Source organism: Acipenser ruthenus, chromosome 10 (assembly GCF_902713425.1).
Source record: "Acipenser ruthenus chromosome 10, fAciRut3.2 maternal haplotype, whole genome shotgun sequence".
Taxonomy (NCBI): Eukaryota; Metazoa; Chordata; class Actinopteri; order Acipenseriformes; family Acipenseridae; genus Acipenser; species Acipenser ruthenus.
The window spans coordinates 9,003,711-9,015,220 of record NC_081198.1 but is presented as its reverse complement, the minus strand read 5'-3'; the positions used below and the strand labels follow the sequence as shown (position 1 = coordinate 9,015,220).

The window sequence follows — 11,510 nt, the reverse complement described above, 5'->3', positions numbered from 1 at the left end:
CCTTTCAGTGTCATATCATGGAGTTCAGATGCATTGTAGCCTGGTTTGCAAATCTTGGTAACTTAAATTGAGTATAACTTTCTAAATATTTTGGAAATCGACTGCAGTGTATTTACAATGTGACTTTAAGCAAAGTAGAGCATTCCTTTTGCAGTTGAAACTAGCAGACTTAATATAACAAATACTGTCATAACATATTATTAGTACAATATAACAACTTTTGAAAATTGGGCTGTAGAACATTCTTGTTCAGGGATCACAATATATAGTAAAAGATTACAACTGTGAGCCATGTAAAACCCCATATACAGCATTCCCATTTTATGCAAACATGCTTTGGCTCATTTTCTGCTGCTCTCAAAATTGGCATCAGAAACTGCTGTGGTTGTGCTCAACCAGCAAAGTATTCACAGAACTCCATTGAAGCGTTTGCTGAATTTGCTGGGAGACAGGATCAGGGAATGTTTACTGGCAAAAACAGGATTCTGAACTGTCATTGGACCATTACAAACAAATGCTTAAAAAAGTCTATAGACGGGTGAAACTGGAATTAATGATACAAATTCTACACAATTTGATTTCTAGTTAGCTGGCCTCATATTCTATAAATTAGCTGAATTCATATAATCCAACTTCCAATCCTTTTTTTTTTTTATTGATGCTCATATTTTGATGTGTATTTTCTATTTGATTGGCTCAAGGAGGTGTGCTGTCTACAGCAGTATATCACATTGTACAACACATTGCAATACATATCGTCAATGAATAATTAACATACAAAACAGAGTACAACAGCAAGTTACATAGGTAGATCATATATATATATATATATGTGGGGGCATTTCTGGCTGGAAAAAATGTCAAAGAAGCCTCAAAATGTTTTTCCAAGACTAATGTGAAGTGTTGTTGAAATTATTCCAACCACAGACATAAACCAAGAGCAGTGATCAACAGAAAAGAATGCTGTGCTATCTGTGTTCTGTGGGAATTAGATAGACTCTCACTAATTAGTCTGGGGGTTGTGTTGTGGTATCGATAACAGAATTGTGTGAAGTATGTATATGGAAGTTACACATTACATCATCCTCCACCAGATTTACAGAAGACAGCATTATCTTTTCTTTTTCAACAGTACAGTTCAGAAACTGCTACACAACTTTGAGGTAGCCTGTTTTGTACATATCATTCTTTGTAGGAAAATAAATAGTTTGATAAGAGACATTACACTACTGCAACCTTGTTCTGATGTCTACCAAAATCCAAATGCCTTCTTAGTTGCCAGAAACTGTTTGGTGGAGCCCCCTTGTGGGTATTTAGTATAATCTCAATCAAAGATTTATGGCGCACAACTGTATGGTTTTAGGAGAATGTGTAGGTTGTACAAAAAAATATGTAGGAATAATTTCTCGTTTAATTCGATTTTTTAAATTTTTTAATTTTTTTTTACATTTTAAAATCCAATCTTGCCACCCCCTCTCTTTCTTACTCTAACAATATTTGCATCTCAAACACGTATTTATGCTACGAACAATTTTATTTTTTTAAGTTTAAAAATATATACTATATTTTATTGAATTAGAAAAAAAAATGTTTATGAAAGATATCATACATACAAAACATAACAAAAACGCACAATCAATCATTGATATTAAAAAAGAAGAAGATAAATGTACAGTTTTATTTTCTTTAATTAAGGGAATGAAACGTTTCGACATTGCTCTATATTTATAGTCAATGTCACGTATGTTATTAATTGCATTATCATAAAAATGACACCCAGTATACTGTCCAGGTAAATATGAGTTACATCTATCCAGCAGAGGGCGCTGAAGGGTTTGGTCTAATCTTTTCTTTGTGCTGTTTGTGTTTGGTTTCCTGTTCCGAAAAGTACTTCAACTTTGGGAACTAGTGATGGCAGCACGTTTTGGATTTCAAACAGTTCCGGAACGGATTTTTAGGCAACTTTTAAGGTCTGAATATAAATATGCCTATGCTAATGTTATATGCTTTTATTTCAATCGATTTACTTTCATTTGGAATACGGTATACACAGTTTTGAATATGGTCCAAAACACATATATTAAATGTCATATAGGCATGCATACGCTAAAAGGCTAATTCTTAACCATACCTACCCACCACTGCAAAGGGAGGAGGTTTATTTCGATTTAAACATTTAAATTAGACATACATTTGCATGCACAGTTCAGGTGGCTGACTTAACTTAAAAAAATCTCTTTTGTGTTTTATCCTGTTTAAAAAATAAATCAGTGTACTTATCTTGCTACTCAGAATGTGTCATTAATTTGACAGGTGCAATTATACTTTAAATCTGAAAAGAAAGCATAAGTTACAGTTCCAAAGAACCCTCAGTACTCAACCCCTAATTATGTTCCTTTTTAGACAGGTTTCTGCATCGTCATACATTTTGTTTTGTTCACCGTCTTGAGTAACCAAGGCAACTTTAGCAAAACAAACTGAACCAAACGGATAAGGTTCAGTGGTGCAATGGGACAAAGGGTAGGGATTATACAATCTTGCTGCTTAGAACCTTGGACAAGGTTCTCAAACACTCTGTGCTCCACATTATGATTAGTGCAATTTTATCAAATAGAAAAAAAGCCCTCAAATGAAGTTACCAAACTAGAAATGGTGTTTTTTTGTTTAGTTTTGTTTGTTTGTTTGTTTTTTGTTCATTTAGAGAAAACAGTTTGAAGTGCTGTGAAAATATAACACAATGTGTTTATTGGTTGATTGGTTTATAAAGGTTAAACATCCACCAAAACAAGCATCAGAGTTACAATTTCATAAACAATCATCTGTATTCAAATCACACAGAACAGATTGGAATTTAAACACACTACTGTTTGTGATGAGTAATTCAAATGATGACTTTGACATGCCTGCTTATCAACATGTTACAGGTTTGCCTTTGTCAGTTTTCTACTGTTTATTACATATTTGTCTCTATTGAGCATATATTTACTGGAATTCAGTACTTCCTGTCAAGTTGTTCTCGTGTTTTAGGGGGATTAATGAAGGATGCTGTGCAGCTGATGGCTGTTGATTTGTTCCCGTATTTGTTTTTTCAGTGTACTGTACCGCCATTAAGATACCAAGGAATGAAAAATACAGGATGCAAAAATCAGATTTTGACGAAGGTTCTGGTATTAACCAGAAAAACCACCGGGATACATTTATATTATTATTATTATTATTATTATTATTATTTATTTCTTAGCAGACGCCCTTATCCAGGGCGACTTACAATCGTAAGCAAATACATTTCAAGTGTTACAATACAAGTAATACAATAAGAGCAAGAAATACAATAACTTTTGTTCAAGCAAAGTACAAGTGTGACAAACCACAATTCAATAATACAGCAGATAATAGTGATAGTTACATCAGGATATGATTAAATAGTGATAGTTACATCAGGATGTGATTAAATACAAAGTACTACATGTTAAACACTTGGCAGATTACAGTATTCTGAAGTACAGGATTAAATGCAGTAAAATAGGGGGCAGATAAGAGCAAAATAAAGCACATTTACATGAAGGGTGATAGTGTCCCAGGATACAAACAGAGGAGTTCTACAGGTGCTGTTTGAAGAGGTGAGTATTAAGGAGGCGCCGGAATGTGGTCAGGGACTGGGCAGTCCTGACATCTGTAGGAAGGTCATTCCACCACTGCGGAGCAAGGGTGGAGAAGGAGCGGGCTCTGGAGGCAGGGGAGCGTAGTGGAGGTAGAGCTAGTCTTCTAGTGCAGGCGGAGCGGAGAGGTCGAGTAGGGGTGTAGGGAGAGATGAGGGTCTGGAGGTAGCTGGGTGCAGTCTGGTCAAGGCATCTGTAGGCTAGTACAAGTCTTGAACTGGATGCGAGCGGTGATCGATTTATATCCACTGGATGCGAGCGGTGATCGATTTATATCCACTGGTTAACAGCTTCTTAATAGCAGGTTTGTATTTTAGGACCATGAAAGGTACATTTTTAAGCTGTGTACTCTTTTCATTGGTGTAGAAGAGGTCCTAGTGTTGGAGAGTCTTCCTCTATCAACAGAGTTTCATCACAACCACATCGCACATATCGAGCTGCAGTATGCACAGAGCTGAAGAAACCTCTGGTTCTGCAGGATCTACAAGCAACTGAACTCAAGCCAGCTGAGGTACAGAACATTGTACCATGTTCACCTCCTGCATCTACAATGCTTAACACATTAATATAGTTTACATGATGTTTGTGTTACTTTTGGCCAAAACTTAATTGGAGCTGACATTAAACAGCCTTGTCTTATCCAGGTGAGGGTGTCTGTCCATTGCTGTGGGGTGAACTTTGCTGATATACTGGCATGTCAGGGACTGTACCAAGAGAAGCCCCCACTGCCCTTCACTCCAGGTAGGTACTATCACTGTCCACTATAATTTACTATCATGGGTCTAGTTGATTAAATTTGTCAGTAGTTATACCTTAGAATGTGATGGAGTGTTTTGAAGTTATGGATGAGGGGCTGTCACTGTAGATACAGTAGCTGTAACTGCAGATGAAATATGAAATCATTAAATCATTGTTTGCCATACAGTACTATCAACTAGGAGTTCTACCATGATAGTGTTTAAGTATCTTATATTTTATTTTGTATTACCAATGTACCAGCAGATGATGTTGTGAAAATGCTGCCTTGGCTGGTGATGCTTTTTTAACAAAGAGCATGAACATGAATTCCCAGACAGATGTGTGGTTTCTGTATGTCCTGGTTCCAGCTAATGGACCTCCAGCAGGGTCAAAATAAGGGAACAGTACTTTCTAGGTTTGGGCTTGTTTGTACTGGAAACTAAGATTGGAGGTAATTTTGCTTGAGGTTTTCACACACACATAATGGATGAACTGAAGTTTGTGGTTTTAGAAAAAAATAAAATGAGGTAATGTACAGTATAGACGAATGAAAGAAATACCTCCAATGTTTGTTTTCAAACACACCCACCCTTGACAAAGGTACCTGTGTGTATGTATTGCTGTGTAACCAGATTGTTTCCTGTGTGACATAACAATGTGTCTGCAGGAATGGAGTTTTCAGGCTGTGTTGTGGAGACTGGATCAAATGTTACAACTGTTCAAGAAGTAAGGCCACTGTTCTACTATTCATTATATAGCAGTTCATATTGATTTGGGGTACTTTTTTCAGTTTAAATGCTCTGAAATATGACTCTGAACTAGCAGATATGCTGATCACATTTAGCACAGAATACCCTGATCAGTTCAGTTATGGGTCTAATGATTTTCTCTATGTTTTATAATCAACATGTAACAGTAAATAATGCTCACATTCTGCCTAATCGGGTTATATTTCTAACAATGACCAAAACATCTGGGGCCTTATTTTGAAGCATGTGCTAAGCCACATCTTCACTACATAAAACAAGCAAGAAAGTACTCTGAATTGCCTGCTCCTTCCTGCAGCTAACCATTTTTCTACCATTACAATTATTCTAGTCCTCTCAGAAAATGTCCATTTGCACTTGCTTCAAAACAAGGGTCCAGTCTCAACACCCATGTGCCTTAGCTAGAGGCAGACCCAGAGCAGCTCCTTTATGATGTCACGTAATGAGAGAGCAACCAGACCACCAATCAGGCAAAAACAAACAAACAGATAGCATGCATCTTCTTATCTGTGCCATGCATTTGTAAGAACAGTATTACAGATCACTGACTCTCTGCAGCGTGAACATTACTCAGAAAGAAGGCTGTTTCTGGCTAACTAACAATCAATCTGGCTGGTGTCGAAGGTGAAGAAAAAAGATATGTACAGTATTGTATTTTTTTTTTTTTTAAGTTAAGTATTAAATCTCATTGCAGGGTGACCGTGTTATGGGTGTTAGTGGTGGGAGTGCCATGGCAGAGGAGTGTATTGTGGACCAAAAGGTATGTTCTCCAAGGATCTCAGTGGTCCTAGAACTCACCATGTTCAGGGCACGCAGACTACATCACCTTGGGCATTGTATTGGGTACAAACAATGCGCCCTGTGTTAGAGTGATGTGGTGTTACTGCAAATGACGATGCACTGCTGAGGTACAGACTTTTTGAAATGAGGAGGAACATTGGGGAATAGCTAACAATTTTGTTATTAACCCAGTTTTTCCTTGCAGGTCCTGTGGAAGATTCCTGAAGAGGTGGGCTATGAGGAGGCAGCTGCCCTGCCGGTATCCTATGGTACAGGGCTCCTGGCACTGCAGCACCGGGCAGCAACACAGCCAGGGTGAGAACTTAAAAAATAAAAATATATCAGATAGATTTTTTAATATAGAGAGATTGCAAACAAGGTGGCACTCTGCTGGACTGCAAACATTTTAACTGTGGAAACAAGCTGAAGATATGTTGTACTGGATTGTATTGTAAAATAAGCTAACTTCTTCTGTAACCAGCAATACAAACAATGATAATACAAGTGATAATATTGTTCAATAATCCATGGTGAATTTTTCTTGTCTGTTTACAGGGAGACAGTACTGGTCACTGCAGCTGCAGGAGGAGCAGGTCTGGCTGCGGTTGACATTGCCGCCCATGTTCTCCAGGCAAAGGTATACCTTCAGTATTAAACACCTAGCCCGATCTCTACAGTGGACTGGTAATTGCCATTCTGAACAGATGTATATATATTTTAATCGTGCCATAAAAACATTAACGTAGCAGTGGGGTAGGTGTAGAAAGGGTAAAAGATAATATCGTAAGAATGGGTTAGATATGTACATGCCCCAGAATATTTGGAAGCTTAACTTATTCTTTGCATGTTTTAAGGTAATCGCTGCAGCAGGCAGTGATGAGAAGTGTGCCTTGGCTGTGCAGAAAGGAGCGTATGCCAGTATAAACTACAACACCTCCAACCTGAAGGAGGAGCTGAAGAAGCTGACCAATAAAAAAGGAGTGAATGTGGTATTTGATGCTGTGGGCGGGGACATCTTTAAAGACACACTCAGTAGGTGAGTTGTACCATAACTGCATTTATACACATAGGGTTGTGGTCAGGTGATAGTCTTTACTGTTGAAGCATTATGCATCAGTATTGCTTCTTTCTGCTGTCTGTTTATTTCTGCAATTTCATTTAAAAATCTAACCTGGATGGTTTTCATATTTATATTGTAACATACTATTACTCAGCCCTGGAATTGGTACCAAACTAAATTGACTGATTACTGTGTTGCTACAAGGAAATCCAATAGTGCTAAAAACTATTATGAAATTAGAAGAAAAGAAAATGTTGCTATGTTTACAATATAAACTAAGGACTTCATGGTTTAGTGACATGGAGTGTCCCTATAACCAAACAGCCAAAGACATACATAGAGGCTTTAAAAACATGACTTAATCTGTATTTGTTTTGGCAGTCTGAGCTGGGAGGGCAGGATTCTAGTGGTGGGGTTTGCAGGAGGATCTATACCCTCTGTTCCTGCTAATCTGCTGCTTCTGAAGAACATTTCAGCAATGGGTGTGTTCTGGGGGCGGTACAGAGAGCAGGATTTCCCAGTATTCTCCCAGTCCATCTCCAGAGCTGTCCAACTCTGCCAAGAGGGGAAAATCAGACCTCACATTGGAGCCGTTTTCAAGCTTCAGCAGGTAATCATCTGACTGGAATGCTGTTTGTAGAGTTTTCATTAAGAATGTGGATCCTTCTTCACTGATTGTGTCTCTCTCTTTCTGTGACTGCACAGTGAACTGCCTTGAATTTACCAATCTTCTCCTAAATTTTATAATAGACTTTTCCTTTCGGATTGCACTGGGTATGTTAGACTGTTGATTTTATACAATGTTTTTGTATTTATTGCTTATGAAGACTATGTATTAGTGTTCTGTGGTTCTTTTTTATCATTAAAAAGGCTTAGTATGAAGTTGCACAAACTAACATTAACTGTATTTTAATTTCTACTGTTTTTCAGGTAAATGAAGCTTTCCTGCAGGTGATGCAGCGTGCTTCAGTTGGAAAGGTGGTCTTATCTATGAAATAAAGCATAAAAGAAGAGCCATTGATTTCCTTGAAATGGCACACTGGTTTAAAGTAGGCCTGCAAAATAAAATAATAATAATAATAATAATAATAATAATAACATGATTCTATATTTAAATAGAATGCCATCATTTCAAGGCAAGCATATGCAGTGCTATATCAATAAAGGAAACTGTTAAATTGATTAAAATCATTTATTTTTTGCAAAGATACTTTTACACAGGGTAAGGCAAAACATAATTCATGGATTCTTCATTTTCATTGTGTCTGTGTCCCTCAGCTTTTGGTACCTTTTAGTGGTGGTTCAGGAGCTACAGATAGAAAATATATATATATATATATATTTAAAATAAATGATAATTTATGTAATCATGAATCTGAAACTGTAATATTGTTTTGTTTTACAATTTCACAATACTGTTTAGAACCGACCTGGGACGGTTAGTTTAGAGAGAATGGGATTCAGTGTGTCCTGTAGCTGTTTTTTCTGCTCCACAAATTCCCCAATCGTTGGGTCTTTGGCATCCTGAATCCAGTCCGATTTCATAAGGCAGGTGTTTAGGCAAGTATGCTAAAACAGAAACACATCTAGCAGTCTACAATATTCTATAGCAATAAAGTATATATTCATTTTTATTTTGATTATTGTAACAGACTTTTTAACTTCAATATTTCATTTGAAAGGTGGTTGATATACTTTGTACCATATTTTCATGAAATGAATTTTTATTTTACCTGGTCCAGAAAGAAAAGCAAATATGAGCCCAATTCTATTGAAATAATATTGCATACACTCTGAATGTATTCATATTTGAGCTTAATCATTCTTTATTACAACACTGATGGATATTCGGCATGTTTAATAATCACCTGAGCAAGCCATTTCAAGGTCGACAATTATGAGGCTAGATTTAAAATGTGCACTGGTATAAACTCACAGTTGCAAAGGGGAGGACATTGCCAGTACACAACTGTGTTACTTTATTAAATAAGCCAAGTATCTACAGGTCCTGAAAGAGTCATGTCTCAGGATAATAAGCAGATTCATGCATTATACAAATTCAGAGGGTATAACCTATTCCTTTAATGTTTAGATTAAACTTTTAGGGAAATGTTGATGGTGAACTTTATATGTAAATGTGTATTACTGAGTGTTTCTTTAGATAAAATGACAACAGTATACCTAACAAAACCTAATACAACTAACAAAACAATTGTGTTAAAGAATAAACTTCATAAAAAGTACTAAGTACCTTGTCTTCTTTGTTGAGTTTCCCTTGAACCTTTTCTGGGTCAGCAATGGTGTCTCTAATGTGGGAAATTAACATCTGCAAGGACTGCTTAGCTTCTGAGGGGAAAAAAACAACAACATTTTATTACATAGGGAAAGTGGAGAATGTATTGTATTCCATATATTGGCTGCTCATTTATAAAGCCAGAAATTGAAACATTAAAAATGTATACATTAACATAAAGTGTTGAGATCAGTGATCAATGAGGGCCACAGGGTGATACTATTATCAACTTTATTTCCCAAACATTGAAAATTACAAATCCTTTTTTATTTTATTCATTAACATTTACAGACACAAAAGGCTTCTTGCAGAAACTTTGGTCTTGACTTTATCAGTGCAATGTAATTATTTTTGTGTAATTACTGATTATAACATTTTCGGATTGTTTATTTTTATGGATTAACTTTTATAATAAGCTTGGCAGAGTGGTACAGTAACAAAATGTCCAATCATAAAAAGCAGCTTGTTGCGTAAATTCTAAAGGAAGCTAATCATGTTTTAAGTGTATCACAAAAGGAAAGCAGACCTGCCAAGTCTAAGAATTCCACACAGTCTGTCTTGGAGTAGCGGCAGGCAACTTCTCTGGCTCTCTCCCCAAGAAAATTGAGGGCCTGGATATTGTATCCCAGCTCAACCAATGTTTTCAGGCACTCTAACTGACCCCAGATAGCAGCACAGTGCAGTGGAGAGTACCCTAGAGAGAAATACCTTGTGTATGTCATCTTGCCATAAAATACAAATAATTAGACATAAAACCTGAAATATGAAAACATCATTACAAACTGAATACCACGTTCATGTCATTGGTTATATGACCTGAAGGCGATGTCATCTTAACTCAAGCACACACAAATTAAATAAAGATAGTTGGCTGGTTTGGTGGATAAATACAGTTAACACCTAAATTTAGCTTTCTATTGCCATAAATTCAACATTGCTCCGACCAGTGACACTGTGGCCCGACAAACAACGGAACTTGAAGAATGTTATTCTGGATGTTTGGCAAATCCTGAAACAAGGACAGTGACGGAGGACCAACAAAAAAATTATAATGTATGTATCTTTATGTATTTCTGGATTGCAATAGTTAAAATAAAAGCAGTCTTCAAAAGTCATTCCTGATCTACAGAAAATGTACTGTTTGTAAGTATTACCCTAAATATGTAGCATACTGCCTCACTACATCTACGGAAGAATTTTCACCCATCCCAATAACTTTACCTCTCAGAGTCGTCTCATTCACGTCAGACCCATATCTGACCAACTCTCTGACAACATCACTCCTGCCCAACATGCAGGCTGTGAACAGGACTCTTCTGCCCACATGGTCTGTCTCTTGGAGCATCTGGATGGCTTGCTCGTGGTGTGGATCCTCTGGATTCTCAAACCACTTTTGGAGACCTTCAATGTCTCCTGAAAGAGCACAAGCTAAGACGGGGTTTGTATCTTCATCTTTAGGTTCCATTGTTTTTAGTTCAAGATCTAAACTGTTAAAAAAATAAGATACAGTATGTATATATATATATATATATATATATATATATATATATATATATATATATATATATATATATATATATAATGTGTACACATACGGTACATTTCATTATGGTTTGATATACAACCATAACATTTACTGGAGATATACTTAAATCATTAAAATAACAATTGGTTTATTTAAATCCATCGTAAAGCACGCATATCGAAACTAAACCTTGATTTAAGTTTTATAAACTTTTATTTGACAGCGAAAATAACAACTTTTCGTAAACGATCACGTACCAATGATTGCACTCCTCCGGAGTTGAAGGCGTCTTTCGTCGCCGTGGAAACCTGGAGTGCATTTGATTGTGCTCCGTGTCAGTGAATAACAACAAATCGCGTCGTACAGAACAGAGGCACGCAAAATAGTTCTCAGATTTGTTTGTTTCCATACAGTATTTACCACCAGGGGTGGGAATTTCGTAATACAAGTACTGCATAATTCAAACTGTATTGTTTGATAATTAATGGAGACTGAGAGTTTATTATTATTATTATTATTATTATTATTATTATTATTATTATTATTAGTAGTAGTAGTAGTAGTAGTAGTAGTAGTATTACATAAATGATTCTGTAATATTATATAAAAATTGATACGGTATGTTATTTGGACTTCATATCAACCGCCGTTATTACATTGTGACACGTGTTGTTCAAAAATAAAATAA

The 11,510-nt window shown here is 36.3% G+C and overlaps 2 protein-coding genes across 7 annotated transcripts; one reads left to right on the top strand and one right to left on the bottom strand.

Annotated features, from left to right (window-relative positions):
* The first annotated feature begins 1,848 nt into the window (after positions 1 to 1,848).
* Positions 1,849 to 8,078, top strand: LOC117402408 (quinone oxidoreductase-like protein 2). Of its 4 annotated transcripts, none has more exons than XM_034003513.3 (10): positions 1,849 to 1,970; positions 4,026 to 4,170; positions 4,304 to 4,400; positions 5,065 to 5,123; positions 5,859 to 5,924; positions 6,150 to 6,259; positions 6,500 to 6,581; positions 6,799 to 6,980; positions 7,386 to 7,614; positions 7,935 to 8,078. In XM_034003513.3, the coding sequence occupies exons 1-10, from the start codon at positions 1,912 to 1,914 to the stop codon at positions 8,001 to 8,003; spliced, it is 1,098 nt and encodes a 365-aa protein (XP_033859404.3). In that variant the 5' UTR covers positions 1,849 to 1,911; the 3' UTR covers positions 8,004 to 8,078. The 4 variants fall into 4 exon arrangements, with proteins under 4 accessions (XP_033859404.3, XP_058887662.1, XP_033859415.3 ...); XM_034003524.3 differs by having other exon boundaries at positions 1,855 to 1,970; positions 4,029 to 4,170; XM_034003531.3 differs by having other exon boundaries at positions 1,861 to 1,970; positions 4,065 to 4,170.
* Positions 8,079 to 8,177: 99 nt separating this feature from the next.
* ankrd45 (ankyrin repeat domain 45) lies at positions 8,178 to 11,475 on the bottom strand. 3 transcript variants are annotated; one of them, XM_059031681.1, is made up of 6 exons: positions 11,080 to 11,475; positions 10,519 to 10,784; positions 9,824 to 9,991; positions 9,256 to 9,350; positions 8,435 to 8,573; positions 8,178 to 8,313 (listed from the first exon to the last, which is right to left on the bottom strand). In XM_059031681.1, exons 1-6 carry the CDS (start codon positions 11,277 to 11,279, stop codon positions 8,279 to 8,281), a joined length of 903 nt encoding a protein of 300 aa, XP_058887664.1. In that variant the 5' UTR covers positions 11,280 to 11,475; the 3' UTR covers positions 8,178 to 8,278. The 3 variants fall into 3 exon arrangements, with proteins under 3 accessions (XP_058887664.1, XP_058887666.1, XP_058887665.1); XM_059031683.1 differs by having other exon boundaries at positions 10,519 to 10,725; positions 11,080 to 11,318; XM_059031682.1 differs by having other exon boundaries at positions 8,178 to 8,573.
* Between the last annotated feature and the right edge of the window lie 35 nt (positions 11,476 to 11,510).